The following is a 17,019-nucleotide window of genomic DNA, read 5'->3' on the forward strand; positions in this document are numbered from 1 at the left end:
GTACGCACATCGTACGAGTATTGTGTTTACGCTTATATGCGGGCGGCGCCGTAGACCTATAGAAACGCGCGCAATGCGACGTAGGTATACAATATAATACAACTGTGTACTGTAAAGGATTATTATGGTTGCAAAAACCCTTTTGCAGCGATTGTTATTGGCGCGAGCAAACGCGACTGTGAGTGGCGGCGGTGGCGTGGCGGTAGAAACCAGGAACGGTCTTTATTGCGAACGTCTTCGTAAATATAAGTTAACATAATATTGTGCAGCATTATTACACGTCGTGTATTATACGCAATTGTATATTCGTATACCGACGTAGCCCACACCGCAAAGTTCCAGGTCGTCGATTATTAAGACATGATCTCAAACAAAAAAAAAAAACTGTATATTCTAATATAATATATAATTTACGACGCATCGAGAGAAATTCGTGTAAAATATATTGTACGTTTGTACGTCCGGGAAGAGGATGATTTCGCGAAAAATTGATTAAATCGCGATATCGTCATCTGCAGGTCGAAACCAATAACATAATTTATTGCGCGAATAATAAGCAAAGGGGGCGTAATTGGGTCCGTGATGGAAAAATACGCGAATACGCGAGATTAGACAAGTAAACCGGAGGATCGCAATCGCAGCAATGTAGTAAATATGATCTACTTATTAATATTGACAGAATACTTGCCACTGGTACCTACAGCTGGAGACCTGCACACAACCTACCTAGATACTCATGCAGTACCTACCTCTAAGAGGTAACTTGACTTGACTTGACTGACGCAATTTAAGCAGGATCGCTTGACCATAGTGGCATAGTACAATAGCGTATTGCGTATACATACTAATATAATGTAAGTAATTCAAGCAATCAGAATTTAATTTTGCTGATTTATTATATTTGGTTAGCTTAAAAAAAAAAAAAAAACTGTGGAGATTCATCTCACAAGACGGGGGTCACATGTTAAATGTGTGTATATAACTTACTATACAAGTGCATTTAATATTGTCATACGGTACTGGATATTATGATATAATTTTACAGACTACAATATATACCTAACAGGTACGTTGACATGTCCGCACTCCTCCCCCACAAGTCACAATTTCCAAACCGTTTTATTTTTAAATCAACGGTAAAATTGACATCTCCGCCTTACGCGCGATATGTTATATACTTATATATATATATATATTACCACTTCACTATCTCCTTCCGGCTATTATAAAGGTACAATATTACATAATATTATATTATGTACAAATATTTCGGTTTGGTATTAGTGGTGGCGGCAGGGGGGGGGGGGGGGGTGGTACTGGTACATTCTCATCCCCGCGCCTTCCGACCGTTAGACTCGTGGCGCGCGCGAGTTTACAATCGTCCCCTCCGCCGCCCGACCGACTGCCGCTAGTATACAACGGCAAAAAGCAATCGGCCAACGGGCAAAACACATAACGTCGTTACAAAATACAAGCGCATCGGCAGCTGCCGCGTTCCTTTTGTTCCGCTCCGGCGACCCCCGACCGGGGCCTATCGTGTTGTGGTGGTGGGGGGGGGGGTTGGAGTTTGGAGGGGTAATGAGTGTCGGAAGGAAACGCCGGTCGATGCATGTGCGCAGGGGAGACCGTAAATATATACATATAATAATATTAATATATTTTGTACTCTGGCCGTTAGTGAGCTAGGCCACTACTTCTGCTGGTCCTGCAACCGGTGGCATAGTGTTATGGTGGAGGGAGTGGCGGTAGTCATCATTCTATCGTCCACGAAACAAAACATAAAACGAACGTTAAAAGTCGTTATTCTATTCCTTTTCTATATGGTTGTTACCGAGGTATTATTATACCGCTGCGGCCTGCGGCGGACGCGCGTGCCCGGATAGAATAAGAAGAAGACTATAATATTATTACAACCGTACGCTCTTTGTATACTGTATAGGTATTAGGTACAGCGCCAAATATATTTATCGTATTCTATAGTATGTTTTGTGTTGTACCTATATTTTGTACAAAGCACTCATTGTCGATTTCAGTAAACGATCATATTATTCAACATTTCGAATACACTCACGTGCGTAAAACTAAACAAATTGGTATATTTTGATGTTTGATATTTAGACAAGGCGAATGGAAAAGTGAGACCTCCAATTCTGCAGTGCGGCATCCCTCGTCACTTTACGCTTCTACCATATAGTTTTACTATATAGATCAAAATAGTTTTCTGTTAATTTTGAAAATATGGCGGTTTTCTTGCGTGTTACGTTATATTTTATACAGCGCAACGGTATTTAGACCTCGGTTGTAGAACCCCCTCGTAGTTTTATAGAGGTGACCTGGTGACTGTTGACAAAAGGTGTGTCGAAGAATTAATAATTATAAGTTGTAACCACAATGTTTACAACGGGCTAAAATTACAGTACAACTGATGTGTATGCAATTTAAATTTATTATTTGTTTTATTTAAGCCCAACGTTTTGCATACACTGAACCAATATAAAAAAAAACATTTTAGATAAGAGAACTATAAGATAAATCATACTTTTTTAAGTAAAAAAACTTCTGTACTTGAGGAGTTAGGTTTTCTATCAAAGTGTTGTTTTCACTTTTTTTCAATACATTCTGCCCAATTTATCCAATAGATATTCAATTTAGCAACCTTTTTCAATAAAAAAACAAAATTGATCATAATCCACCAAAAATATATATTTTACAAACATAGATAAATATAATATTATACAGGGTGTGTCAAAAGTCTTCATCCGATTTCAAAAATGTATATTGATTTTAAAAATGAAGATATAAGGGTGAAATAAAGTAAAATAGGTAAGTTTTGTTAATCTGTCAAGCAATAATACATGGGTTCCTAACTTGCGATTAACCGTTGCCGAACTATATCAGTTCGTAATCGTATGAAGACTTTTGAAACACCCTGAATACTAATCATACATGACAATAAATTATTAAGCTTAAAATATTTAAAACGTTTTGGCTATTCCTATAATTCTTGTAGACTTGTTTCCAATGTGCGCCGGAGTGTCGAGGCAGGGAACAGTTTATAGTAATAACATATAATCTCATTTAGTGCAATCATTTTACCGATAATGATAATCATGACGACTCTCAAAGTCTCAACGGTCACTGACCGTCGTCGTCGATTGTCGTTTCTAATATTCGACTAATTTTAGTTTTCATTTGATGCACTATTAAAGATATCTATTTAATCGTGATCTTATGACAACGAGCCATTATATTATTGTAGTAACTACGTGGCTACGTGCTACGTTTATAAAGAAAACGTAAATTGTAACGATTTCCACAATTTAAATTTATTTATATTATATTAGCTAGACAAAATAGCCTAAATCAATTATGAAAAAATTGAATTCAAAGTAAAGGCCTTTTGAACATTTAAAATGTAAAACGTCAATCGTTTTGCATAGCCATTTTCACGATGTGGTGCCTTGGTGTTCTGTTATATAGAGGAAGTTGGTACCCTATAACTAGTGATTTTAGTGACTACTATTGTAAATTGTAATTCGACAGCCTCCCCCTTAAAAAAAAAAAAAATTACTAGTGTTATTGCTAGAGATATGTAGGTTGCCAGCTAAGTATAGGTATAAATAAAATATTAATAATTTTTATACTGCACTTATATATTCACGCTTTAAAATAATAGTATACCCCATGCACATATAATATTATTCCCGTAGGACACAGAAGCGACGGTTTTCGTTATCTCGAAAAAGCTATAGTTTTCTGCTGCACGCGAAATTTTCCGCCACTGTTATTATTATCGATGTTATCGCGTGTTCACATGTCGCATCCTATTATTAACGCCGCGATCGAGCTGTACACTGTTATATAGTGTTATGTTTACATGGCTACGCTGTAGCCGCGATTACAATAATAATATTATACGCATATAATACCATAATACACACGCTTCGGAAATTATAGCGAATATTACACGCCAGCTGAGATAGTGCGCCCACTGAGCTGTAGTTGTGCTGGACGTCTAATATAATATAAGTCCCAGTATAAGTCAAATAAAAAAAAAAAATTCCGATTGTATAATTTCTTTATCGCCGCAGACATCATTTAATATTATTCCCTCGTTTCAACGTCGTATTATATAGGTAGCGATCGAAGTGAAGTCCCAATATAAGTCTACTTCGATCGCGATAATATGACGGTGAAACGAGGGAATAATATAAAATGATATCTGCGGCATTAAAGAAATTATACAATCGGAATTTTTTTTTTGCATTCGTGCATTTATTTATGAGCATATATTTTAATGGTAGTAAGTTTATATATTTATATGTATATGTGCCATGTGCGTATATTATCTGTAATCCAAAATCGTATTATTATGATTTATGCTGCAATATATTATAATATATATATTATATATAATGAAGTTAAATAGGACTTGTGTAAATGAATAGTGAAATAAAATATCAGTAATAAGTGCGTATAGGGTCGAATACCATATAAATATTACACATTATGACGTATGTGAAATAATATATTATATATAATATGATTGTATATATGAATTAAATATATGATAAGCCAATTAAAAAGCGTCAAACATTTTGAAAACACCTCCAAAAATCAAATTTCTAACCTTTAATCGTGGCTTTAAAGCCTATAAATACATCATGCTTATACTGGGATTCAGTGATACTTTTAATATTTAACTTATTTTTCAAACTATACATATTGCGGAAGAAATTGTAAAATAAATATATTTTTACTACTTACTTGTTATTGTTATCATTTGTTTTAAATTTGGTATGATAGCATATAATTATTAATTTCATATTTCAAAATACATTATTTTTCGAAGTATATAAAAACCGGGGAAGTCTCTCTGATGTATAGAAGTGTCATCTTTCATGTGTATACCTACCTCTTCATTGATTATAGGTTTAACTGCAGAATTGGATCAAAGCATATTTTTTAGATTCTAAGCGGAGCGATAAATTTATTGATCATAGTCGGCAATTCATTCAAATTTCATGGGGGACTATCATTATTAACATCAATGTGAATTTCGAACCTACAAAACTAAAAAAGGAGCTGGCTCGACGGACTTTTAGGGTGATTTTAGGGCCCCCCCTGATTTCCACCAATGGACTATTGATTTTACAATGATGTGTTTTTTAATATTTTAATTTTTTTATGTCTGATGTGTACACGATAAGTGTACAAGGGAAAGTGAATCTAGTTCCCAGTAGATTTCAAAAGCGCCGTCCAATAATACATTGGCGTATTTTTTTTTTATAAGCATTTAAGTTAGAATTTTGACAAAATGTATTAAAATTTTTTTTTTAACATTTATTTAGAAAATATACAATCTGTAAGGTTTTTTACAATAGGCATATATGCGGTGTTTATGTGATTTTAACGTGAGTTAACATGATTTTAAGGAACTACCCAACAGTAGCTAGTACTTATGGCTTCAGGGAAATCTAAAATTTAAAAATTATTTTGTTGTTGAAAATTTATAAAATGTTCAACTTTTATAGCTAAGGTTTGAAAATGTAAAACAAGGTTCCACGTAAATAGGTTATAATATATCAATTACTTTATTCACAATAATATCATCAAATATACTTGGTAATAATATTACTAAGTAATATTATAGATGGTCAGTCAGCCTATGATATTACTGTAATAGCTTCGCTCAGAATCATTTTTCTTATACAACGATATTATATCATTGAATTCAAATTTAACACCATTAATTACAGCGACCCACTTGTAACCTACTGTACAGAGCGACACTCATTTTTTTTTTACTTTCATAAAATATCTACAATTACAAAATTAAAACTATATCTACAATACCCTCCCACCACAAAAAAAATTTATTATAATTTATAATAATGAATTACATATTCAGTCGATTTTAAAAACAATAATTCGTATTATCCAAAACTGTATAAGTTACAATGTGTAATTATATCTAAGAATTATTCGTCTACATCTGGTTCGACGCATATATTAGGTATTTTATTAGATCCAATGTGCTACTAGTAACCTCCCTCAGAATTAAAGATCAGAGCATTCTTAATATATAAAGTTAAAGTATTAATGTGGTTTTAAAAAAATGCCTTATTTTTTATAAGTCTTATACGTATTTAAAGTTAAGACGAGTGAAGTAATGGAGTAGTACATCATATAGGAGATATGTAAATATAAATGCTGGTCCACTATACTGAGCGCATCAGAACTTAAATATTAAATATTTAAATAAGTTAACTACCTAATGAACTATTCATTCAAAATTTGGATATTATTTAATGAAATTCTCAGAAAAATATTTCCAAAATCGTTAATGTTGGGTATTCGAGATATTTAATAATTATTTACTGTTAAAAGAATTACACACTATTATGCTATAATACAATTCAACAAATGTTTAAAACGACTATCAAAACGATTATGTTTTATATTGAATATTGTATTATGTTATATTATCAAACTTTTTTAAATACAAATTAACATTAAATCTATTTAATATATTAGCATGTGTTAATATTTGCTGATAAAACGCATAGTACGTGTCATTGTCGCGTACGACTATAATACATAATATAGTAATTAGTAAGTAATAAGTATACATACCTATAAGTAGGACGCAGGTATATATTTTGTTGTTTATCTGATGGGTACAAACATTGTGTAAATATAGCCTGTGCATAGGCGCATAGCTAGTATAATACAGCTTAATTTTGACCATTGTGACGGACAATAATATCAAAACCATTATGTAATAAAATGTTTACATGTTTAAATCACTTTAATTTAAATTTTGAAAATTGAAGAATACGTTGTCCCTGTAACCTATAGCTGGTGGTATATTGCCCGACACCCGTAATGTATAATAGGTACCTAATAATATGGTTTGGTGTTTTCGTTGTACATATTTTTTATTAAATTATAGTTTCGTGTTTAGATAAATAATACAAGGGTATAATAACTAAGGTTAGTTAAGGGACCTGTGTAATTTTGAAATATTTGTATTTAATATTTTTACATACTGTTTAACATAAAATATATTTACATAATAATATAATATATACTAAACGATATTTTTATAGCTGAAGCTTAAAAATATTTCAACTGAATAATAAATAGTTTATTTTAGCCTTTAGGTTATATTTTCCTATAATATATTCAATATGATTTCGACAAGATTTTAACATGATCCATCCTATAAATGAAAATGAAAATTATTTTTATCTTATTATTAAAGTAAATAAGAATACCCCACGCAATAATCATACAAAATTTGAAATACAGTAATAATAATAACAATAGTAAATATAAGTAATAATTAGTTAATATAATAAATACATTAACTAGCTTTGTAAATGGTTTAACGATGTATGAGATCAAATAAAATAGAATAAAATAGTTTTTAATATAATCAGTTCTATTAAAAATTAAAATTTTAGAAAATAATTTCAATACAATATGAAACTTACTTATTAATTGTCATACATTTATATTAGGTACAACATTTTAATCAAATATAAACAATACTTTAGAGGTAAACATGGCATATAAATTCTAAGGTCTTCAGGGATGTTTTTTTTCGCAACAATTACTGATGGAATTTATGTATAATCATTTATATATATTTTGTGTACCTAAACATCGTTTATTTTGTATAAAAGTAAACGAGGCTTAAACTAAGTTTAACTAAATTTTTTTTAGTAACATTTCTTCTGTGTCTAATTTAATTTACAATTTCAATTATGCTATGTAATTTATACGGTTATTGAAATGAAAAAAATGAATACGACGACGATAAGAATTTAGGAAATTCAATATTAAAGACAATATCTTTTTTACAAGATTCACATTTTACATCGTATTATTTTTTATCTTGTTCATTATAATACAATATATATTTGAGACATAAAAAAGTGTTATTGTTTTTTCTGCAATATATTATAGAAACAATAAAAAATAATAAAATGTATTGAAGTAAGATCCTTCAGCCCTCTGGAATAAGTATTTTTTCTACGTGTCATTCCTTCAATAAATATGACATATTTTATGTTTATTTTTTAATAGGAAAAAAATAGTTTTATGTTTGAATTTTTTTTATACGTGTGCAGTATTACCTGTAAAATGTATAGTAAAAATAAATGTATTGAGTGTACTCAATGTTAATCAATAGTTCATATTCTAATGATAAATTTATCATTTAAACTTACTTAATATGATTAAACTTAAATGTTTTTCTTTTCATATTGAAAGATGTACTATTTGGGTTCTATTGTACCTCATGTTTGTAAAACTTAAATGAGTAAACTCATTGTAAGTCGTATACGAGATTAGCTTGTACATATTATACAAATTATGGCTTACATTTGTATTAAAATAATTTTGTATTTAAGTAACTTCTATATTATATTATCCAGGTACTCACATTATTATTTAATTATGAAAAAATGTAACAACAGTTAAAACTTTGATTTTTACATTTCCTTTATTTAAAATATGCAATGCTGTTAGGCAAAGGGCTTAGAAGAGGCAAAAAAAATATAAAAATATACAAAGTATATATTAAATAAAACTATACCATAAATCTATTCACACCGTTCTAAGGTAAGTTGGTAGTGACTCCAAAAATTAATAACAATAATTACAGTGATTTATTCAATGACTATATACTAATAGTTACACTATACTATATAGTAGATCAAGTTCCCCGGTTTTTTTATTACTATTATTATTTAAAACCTATATAATTTGTTTTCTTTTGGCCCACTAAAAAAAAAAAAATATTGGTTATCAGTGTAATATTTCTGACAAATACATATCTATAAAAAAAACTAATCCCGTTGAGTAAATCATAATTTGTATTTAAAGTTAAATGCACGTAATTCTTATAGGTAGTTGGTAAACTAATCGGTATACCGTATGCTGTATGAAAATGTAATCAGTAATTACTCTAAGGAGTACATTCTGTAAATTAATTATTACTTGCGTTGTTGCCAAAGAGGGCTCTTGGATTAACTCTGGTTCTTGGAAAAAATAAATTTTAACTTAAGTCCGTTGACTAAAAAATAATTAAAAACGAAGAAACCTCGGTGATAATTTATTATGTAACTTAATGAGAAATCAATTCATATGAACGTATAGGTACATAATGAACTTTTCTTTTAAACATTGGTGTATCCTATTAGATATATTTTATTGATATTATAATATTATTAGTATACGATATAATAATTAATATACCAAATACATATGTGTATATTGTATATGCTATAACTGAGTATAATATATAGATTTCCACTGCCCAAACTTCAACGAAGCCAGAAAAGATCTCAACATCCCAGACAACCTGTACGAAGCAATTGGTCCATTTTCAAACTTTCATAGCATAATTTTATTTTTAAAAAAAATTGAATTGTACAATAACATATAATATTTAATGTAGAAATTAACACCTGTAAGCTAATAACCTATGTAGTTGATGCTTAACCAATAAAAAAACAAAAAAAATATATATAGATAGTATAATAGGTATATTATATTATATATTTTATAAATGTTTGTGTCTATTAACTTTGACTTCAAATTCCATTAGTTATAATTTACAATACGCTTATACCAATTATATATTATTATGTATATATTTTGAATATATTATAAAGTTAATACAAGTGTTCAACTTAATTTTGAATTTAAATATCCATCGCATTAAAACATCATTATTTAATTATGAAAAAATTAATAACAGTCAAACATTTGATTTTTATATTTCTGTGCAGTAATATTGAAAATACGTGAGTAAAACTTTGTAAAATTTGATATTATTTAATTTAACTTATCCATTAAATAACTTCGGCTTTTTTATGCTCGAAAAAAATTCTGAAGAGGAATAATAGGACACCTAGTCTAACGCAGATGTCTGTATAGTTAGATTTAAATTTTAGTACGAAGATTTATCACTTTCGAAAACTATTTTAATAAAGAAATAAACCTTCTTCATTGACAATTGGTCTTTCAGTGTTAATAACTTGCTACATATATCTACGTAGTTTACAAATGATGAATCGATTAGTAATTTTAAATATTTATTAAATGTGTTGGTAATATAAATTATTTAATCCCTGGTGACGAATTCAAGTCATTTAATATTTATTTTATTGCAACTTGAAGTGTCACAACATTATATAGTATGAACAATTTTAACCTCATTCACACAATTATAAAAATAATTTAATCCGAGCTTATAGGAGACTATAAAATAAAATAAATAGTATAGGAGGTACAAATTAGAAATTCATAGTTTTAAGTGGTGGTGGTGGTTTGAAGCACATTTACAATAAAAAGTAATTTCCTTAAACACACAAGTACTTAAATATAGGTAACTCACAATTTGTAAAACCAAGGATATGTTTTTCTATTCACTTGTAATTTCATAGTTTGCATACAAAATATTTACTTGCGTAGTAAAATTTGTATACATACAATTAAACAAACTAATGTCATAATGAGGGGGTGAGTAAAATATATAATTAGTAGCCGTAAAGCAGCTACCAAATCCCAAAGTAATATAAAACAAATGTTGTAAATGCCATTAACGTTATCATTTATTCAAGCCATACATTTTCTGGGTAGGGCTCGTAAAGATGTCGACACATCAAAAATAAAAATAAAAGTTTTCTAAACGAAAGTAATTAATTTAATAATTAATTATTAACATTATTAGGCATACCTATATAACTAATATGTTTTTAAATTGAATATTAGACTGATCTACTTCAATCAATTGTACTTAAAAGTATTATTTACCGATTACCTACTCTTTAATTTTTAAATGTTTTATATTTTGATGGTATTAATATTCATGTACACGTAGGTATACATTATAATTTATTAAGTAGTACCTACCTAATAGTGTTGATATATCTACAAAGTGATAAGTTATTTTTTAATATGCTCATATTTTTTTAGTTTTCGAAAATATTCTCTATAAAGTTGTATATTTGACATACATAGAAGTCCGTATGGGAAACATTACATTTTTAAGAAAAAGTCAAATTTAGTAATTTCAAAGTACTCAAATTTAAAAATACAAATATGAATTTATTAATTTTACAATTATGTGTGATTTTTTTTCATTTACATATGGCGTATAAACGACTTATACCTAGTAGAGAAAATCTTTTGATATTTAACTTTTATAGGGTAGGTTCCAATAGGTAGTAAATTAATTCAGTATATTTGAGTAGGTATACGAAAAATAAAGATTTTAGTTATTATTTTATTGTTGCAAGCCATTTGGCTTTTGTCTGTATAACAACAATGAATGTTTTTTCTTTTATTTTTATCATCAACTACAAAGGTTTTATATGCTGCTTACATAAATATTTACATTTTTACATTATATAACATTGTACATTTCAACTTGTTTAAGATACGAAATATGTTGAGGTGGTTTGAAAATGTACCAATAATTGTTTCGTTTAAATTATACGGAATGTTAAATTAATTTCTGGCTTCATTGAAGTTTGGACAGTAGACGATGATGTAATAAATGTATTATATAGGCACATATTTTATCGTAATTCTAAATTATTATTCAGACGTTTATGTAATTATATTTTTTACATACAATGACATTTTCAAAACACTTAGATTAACCTTAAGCTATTTCCTATTTATACATGTCCTATTCACACCGTTCTACACGGTAACTCTGTATTGACTCAACACTTAATAACAATTATGCACGATATAATTAATATATTATATATTATTATGATAGGTAATTAAATATATAATAAATGCATTGTTTTCGGCATAACTTGATTCAACCTACGTTAGGTGCCTACTACTAATATAGTGACATTAATTACTTTAATAACAATACAATATACTCAGTAAAAAGGCTGACAGACCGTTTTTGCTCAGAATCGTTTTTCGTATACAATGATTTCATTGAGTTCAAAATTAACATATACATTACAATAACTTACTCAATAAGGAGTACACTTAACACGTTCTCCAAAATTACCAACTATATTCACTGTTCTACCAGAAAAGATTATTATAAAGAAATTAGCAAATTATTTTGAGTTGAGAATTCATAAAAATTTTTCTTTTTAAATCTAAGATTTGAAAATGTAATATAAGATTACTCATAAGTTTGTCTACCTTTATCAAAAAAAAAAATGTCTACAAGAAACTTAAATTAAATTTTTATGAGCGTCTGAAATTTATATTTTTACAACATTTGATATTCACTTGATTTCTCATGTAACAATTTTCTTATTTTATTGTAATTAAAAAACGAATGACTGTAGATACTTGAAAATTTCACCGAATGTTTATATTAGCATTTTCTATACACGATAAAATTTTGAAAATATTTTGACTCTTTTTGAGCTGTTTACGGACGTTGTCAGTTTTCAATTTTTTTAGTTTTTTTTTCTATAAATATCAATAAAATTTTATTTGTTGGGTAAAAAAGCGTGAATATTTAATATAAGGCTCCTGATATATCGTTATAATAGCAGTTGAAAAATATTAAAAATACATAGGCACAATTTTTTTTTATAAGCATTTAAATTTTGACAACATTTATGAAATTTATAATTTATTAATTATTTTGTAGTTAAAAATGTATAAAATGCTTAACTTTTATGGCTAAGTATTGAAAATTTAAAACAAGGCTCCACGTAAATAGTTATATATAAATTACTTTATTCACAATAATATCATCAAATATACTTAGTAATATCATAGGCTGACTGACCGTTTTCGCTCAGAATCGTTTTTCTTATACAATGATATTATATCATTGAATTTAACTTTAACACCATCCATTACAGTGACCCACTTGTAACCTACTGTACAGCAGAGCGACATCCACTTATCCACCTTTTTTTAAATGTTGTTTTCAATGAATTATGAAACCTCATTTAATCGTGGTATCACGAAAATAAACAAAAAATAGTAATTCACGTAATTCACGTACAATAAAGCCTCGGCAATGTGGCTACGTGATAATCCGACACGTCCAGTAATCCGGAACCCTTTTATTTTCGATAATAATGACCAAATAGCTTATAAAATCAATAAATTCAACAGAACCATCCCGATAAACCGATTAGATATTTTATCTTATAAAACTGCAAGACAAGAGATAGTACAAAACAAAATAATTAAATGTATTTATAGTATTTATAGTAATATATTTATATTATGTAATATTAGATTCGGAAAGGAGCGATGAATATACATTCACTTATAAGTTTTACAATGATGTGTTATATTTTATTTAGTCTGAAGACATATTACTGTAGAAAAATGCTTCGATTTTCTATATCGAGGGCGATTTATTGTAGGGAAAAGGATCTAGTTTGTACTTGAGGCTGAAGTGAGGGGAGGGTGGTAAAAAGTGTTCTTCAAAATAATTGGGAAAATCAAAATTTAAACATTTCCGCAAGACCTTTTATTCGAAAAAATCGATTTTGTTTTTTTTTTTAAATTAGTTGTAATACAAAAATAAATAACCATAAGAATTTAAAATATTCACTAAATATAATAATATTTACATATCATTGACATGATACAATTATTTTGCTTCATTTTGAGCTTTTTATAGCTATTTAAAATTGTAGACCTTTTTTATATTTTTTTATAAGCATTTTACTACAGTGGTCCCGATTATGAACTTCAGGTAGTTCAATTGAACTGCCTTAAAAATTGGATGGTTGGGTGGCGGGTTGGTAAAATAATAAAGTATACCTACTTCCTTATATTTTTGGTATAATTTTAATATACACATGAATGCCATTAAACTATTGATATATAATTGGTTAAGCCCGTTTTACAGTTGTTTGAAGGTGAGGTTGGGTAAATCAAACTATTTGAACTGTTGGTTTTAATTTCATTCAGCACCACTGCTCTATTAGTGTAGGATTTATTCAACTTATCATTAACCTTGATTATGGTAAGTGGTAACTCATAGCATATGTTATCAAGTTTTCCAACAAAATTATATAGACTTAAAGTTCCGAAAAAGGTCAATTTTATTTTTTCGTATTGTTGATCTTGTATTTTTAACAGAGCATAATTTATTTTGAACTTTATTATATTATACTTAGTATTCTAGTAATCCTATAGAGATTTTAGAAGAAGTTTTAGTTGATTAATGATTTAATTAGGAGATAAAATAAAAGAGTTGAGAAATACTAACTCTTGTTCAAATCGAGCCAACTTTCAGCTTATTTGGAAAATCCTCATAAAACTTTTTATTCATAAGTCATTAGAATGAATATTTAAAAAATACATTATATTGTATTTTTCACTTTCATTTTGTTTCAGAATTTTTCTAGATTAATCATTATTTATGGACATTAGTTAACACCAATAACTCACATTTTTTTTTACACGAATAGTATAATTAATTACTGAATTTAAAATTGCTAGTAGGTGGGTTAGTCCCGTGCCTTTTCTATGAAACAATTTGCAGGTGAATCTAGAAACCGAGAACAGAATGAATTAGATAATTCTTCATGGATTAGGTACCGTAATATCGATAGAGGTGGTTTCGGAGGCAGCAGAGACGTGACAAAAAATACGATGGTGTAGGCATGTGCTCCTGTGAGTAGGCAATTTTCAATCTTGTGCGAAATGCAGGCTTCACCGGTTAATATATTATGTAGGCCACATAGTAATATGAAGCATTTAAACATTATTACTTTATTACAATATTATCTATGCATAGTTGATACTTGATAGTTATTTGCCCATCATGTGCATATAGGTAGTCTTTTTAGACTTTTCTCATCAATGACTTAATTTGGCACGCCTAATTTTTATATTTTGTTGACATACCAAATACCCATTTAGGCAAATAATATAATACACTTAATATAAACATATAGTGTATGAATTTAGAATATCCCATGTTTATTCTCTCAGAATCAACATTGGGCACTTGAGCATTAATTATTAAGAGAATGTCAGCGCACTATTTGGTTTTATCTCTCTGGCCCACGCGAAGCATAGACAAAACGCATTAACGCAGAATAATTTTTTCTATGTTTTTGAGTAATCTTAGAGTAAATAACGACCCATTACAAAAAAAGATAGAGAATAATATTTTTGAGGGAATGCCATATCGATTTTATATTTTATTGTTAATTGACTTTGTATTCGACTTTCAAAATAAACAAAAAAATGTTGTGCATTAAAATTAAAATGATGTTTAAATTGTTTTGAGACAATATTTAGAGAAATCGATATGACATTCCCTCAAAAATATTAGTCTCCATCTTTTTTGCAATGAGTGATTTTAATCTAAGATTATTTAAAAGCATAGAAAAAATGATTCTGCGTAAATGCATTTTGTCTATGTTGCGCGTGGGCCAGAGAGAAAAAAATAGTGCGCTGACATCTTCTTAATTTTATTTGGTATTCGTCGACCAAATTTCGACAATTACCAAGAACTTGTGTTTTTATCTGCAATTTAAAAATAGCAATCTATGAATAAATATTTTCTCTCAACAAAAAAAAAGATCATGCGGGAGGATCCACCCCCATATCCTCTCATTAGTACGCCTCTGTGCTAGAGTTGTAGAAATATTTTATAGTGTACACATTTAGGATTTAAAATGTAATAACTATTATATAGGGGGATATATTTTTTTAAAAGTTATAAAAAAAAATTTGCTTGTACGCTGCAGTAATTGTAAATTTGTTTGAACTAACTTTTTGCTTTCGTTGTTATTGCATTGTTCGTTCTTGGTCAGTCAAAATCAACGATGAATATCTAATTTGGAATCCTAAGGGAATAAAATCCAATGGTTATTGTAACGATTACCAAAATATATATTCAAATGGGTCGCGATGACGTCGCACCAATTCTGTGCCAATCACGTTGACGTGATCTAAATATCTAATAATTTTTAGATTAATTTTTACGGTAGTGTTCTCGACGCATAAATTATAATTGGTACCTACCTACTTATACTTTGTTGTGTACTTTTTCAAATTGTATTTACTGTAAGTACATACCTACAATGATTTGCATATAAGTGATGCATATAAATATACTTGATACAAACGGATACGAATTCGGTTTATGAAGTAAAATTATATCAAATTCAATCTTCTATACGTCATACACATATCTAATTATCAAAATTGCATTTGACGGCAGTGAAAAAGTTGTTAAATTTTAATTTTAATTTATAATAAAATAATATGAAATAATATATAGATACAATTATTAATTAAAAAAAAGTATTTTTAAATATTTGTTTTTTTTAGCTATATTAGTATTATTTGTATATTATTTGTATACCTTACTTGATTCCCTTATTATTTACCCTGCATACATTTTACATTGTCTCAAGACGTGAATTGTTTGTAATTGTGTACATTTTTAAAATTCAAATAGGTACACAAAATATGGAATTCTGAAAACTAAAAGTCTACAACAATGTATATGTTTTTCAATTTCTATAAATAATTAGAATGTCGAATAACGTGATTATTATGCCTATAAAAAATTAATTATAAACATAAAATAATCTCAATTGTGTATACTATTATTATTATTATTATATTATAATTAAACGCATTAATAATAATATAAATATGAAAATGTTAATTTCAGGTAGAAAATTCAATTGCTACATACGAACCACATGCTTGTATTGTGGTTTACTCGGTAGTGTCTAAAGGATCGTTCAAAGTAGCCGAAGAAATATTAAACTATCTGTGGCAAGAGAACTATACTCGCGAGAAGACGGTCATTGTGGTCGGCAACAAGGCAGATCTGATGAGAGCAAGATGTATTACTACCGAAGGTAAACAGTATTTAAATAGTTTAAACTTCGATGATATATTGACGCCACCAGACGAAATGGTTTTCTATTTCATACCCCTAGTTTAAAGGCGTTATGTTTACAAGTGTCGTATTACATGTAAATTATGTAATTCACAGGTTGGGCCACTAAAAGGTAT

General features: G+C 28.6%; 1 protein-coding gene across 1 annotated transcript in view; it reads left to right on the forward strand.

Moving 5' to 3' along the window:
• The window catches only part of LOC132947969 (probable serine/threonine-protein kinase nek3), a 93,418-nt gene that overhangs the window by 73,723 nt on the left and 2,676 nt on the right, over positions 1-17,019 (forward strand). The window contains exon 6 of the mRNA XM_061018240.1: positions 16,670-16,862. Within this exon, the coding sequence (XP_060874223.1) occupies positions 16,670-16,862 (193 nt within the window). The remainder of the gene's footprint in view (positions 1-16,669; positions 16,863-17,019) is intronic.

This window comes from Metopolophium dirhodum, chromosome 6 (assembly GCF_019925205.1).
Source record: "Metopolophium dirhodum isolate CAU chromosome 6, ASM1992520v1, whole genome shotgun sequence".
In the NCBI taxonomy this organism is placed as follows: domain Eukaryota; kingdom Metazoa; phylum Arthropoda; class Insecta; order Hemiptera; family Aphididae; genus Metopolophium; species Metopolophium dirhodum.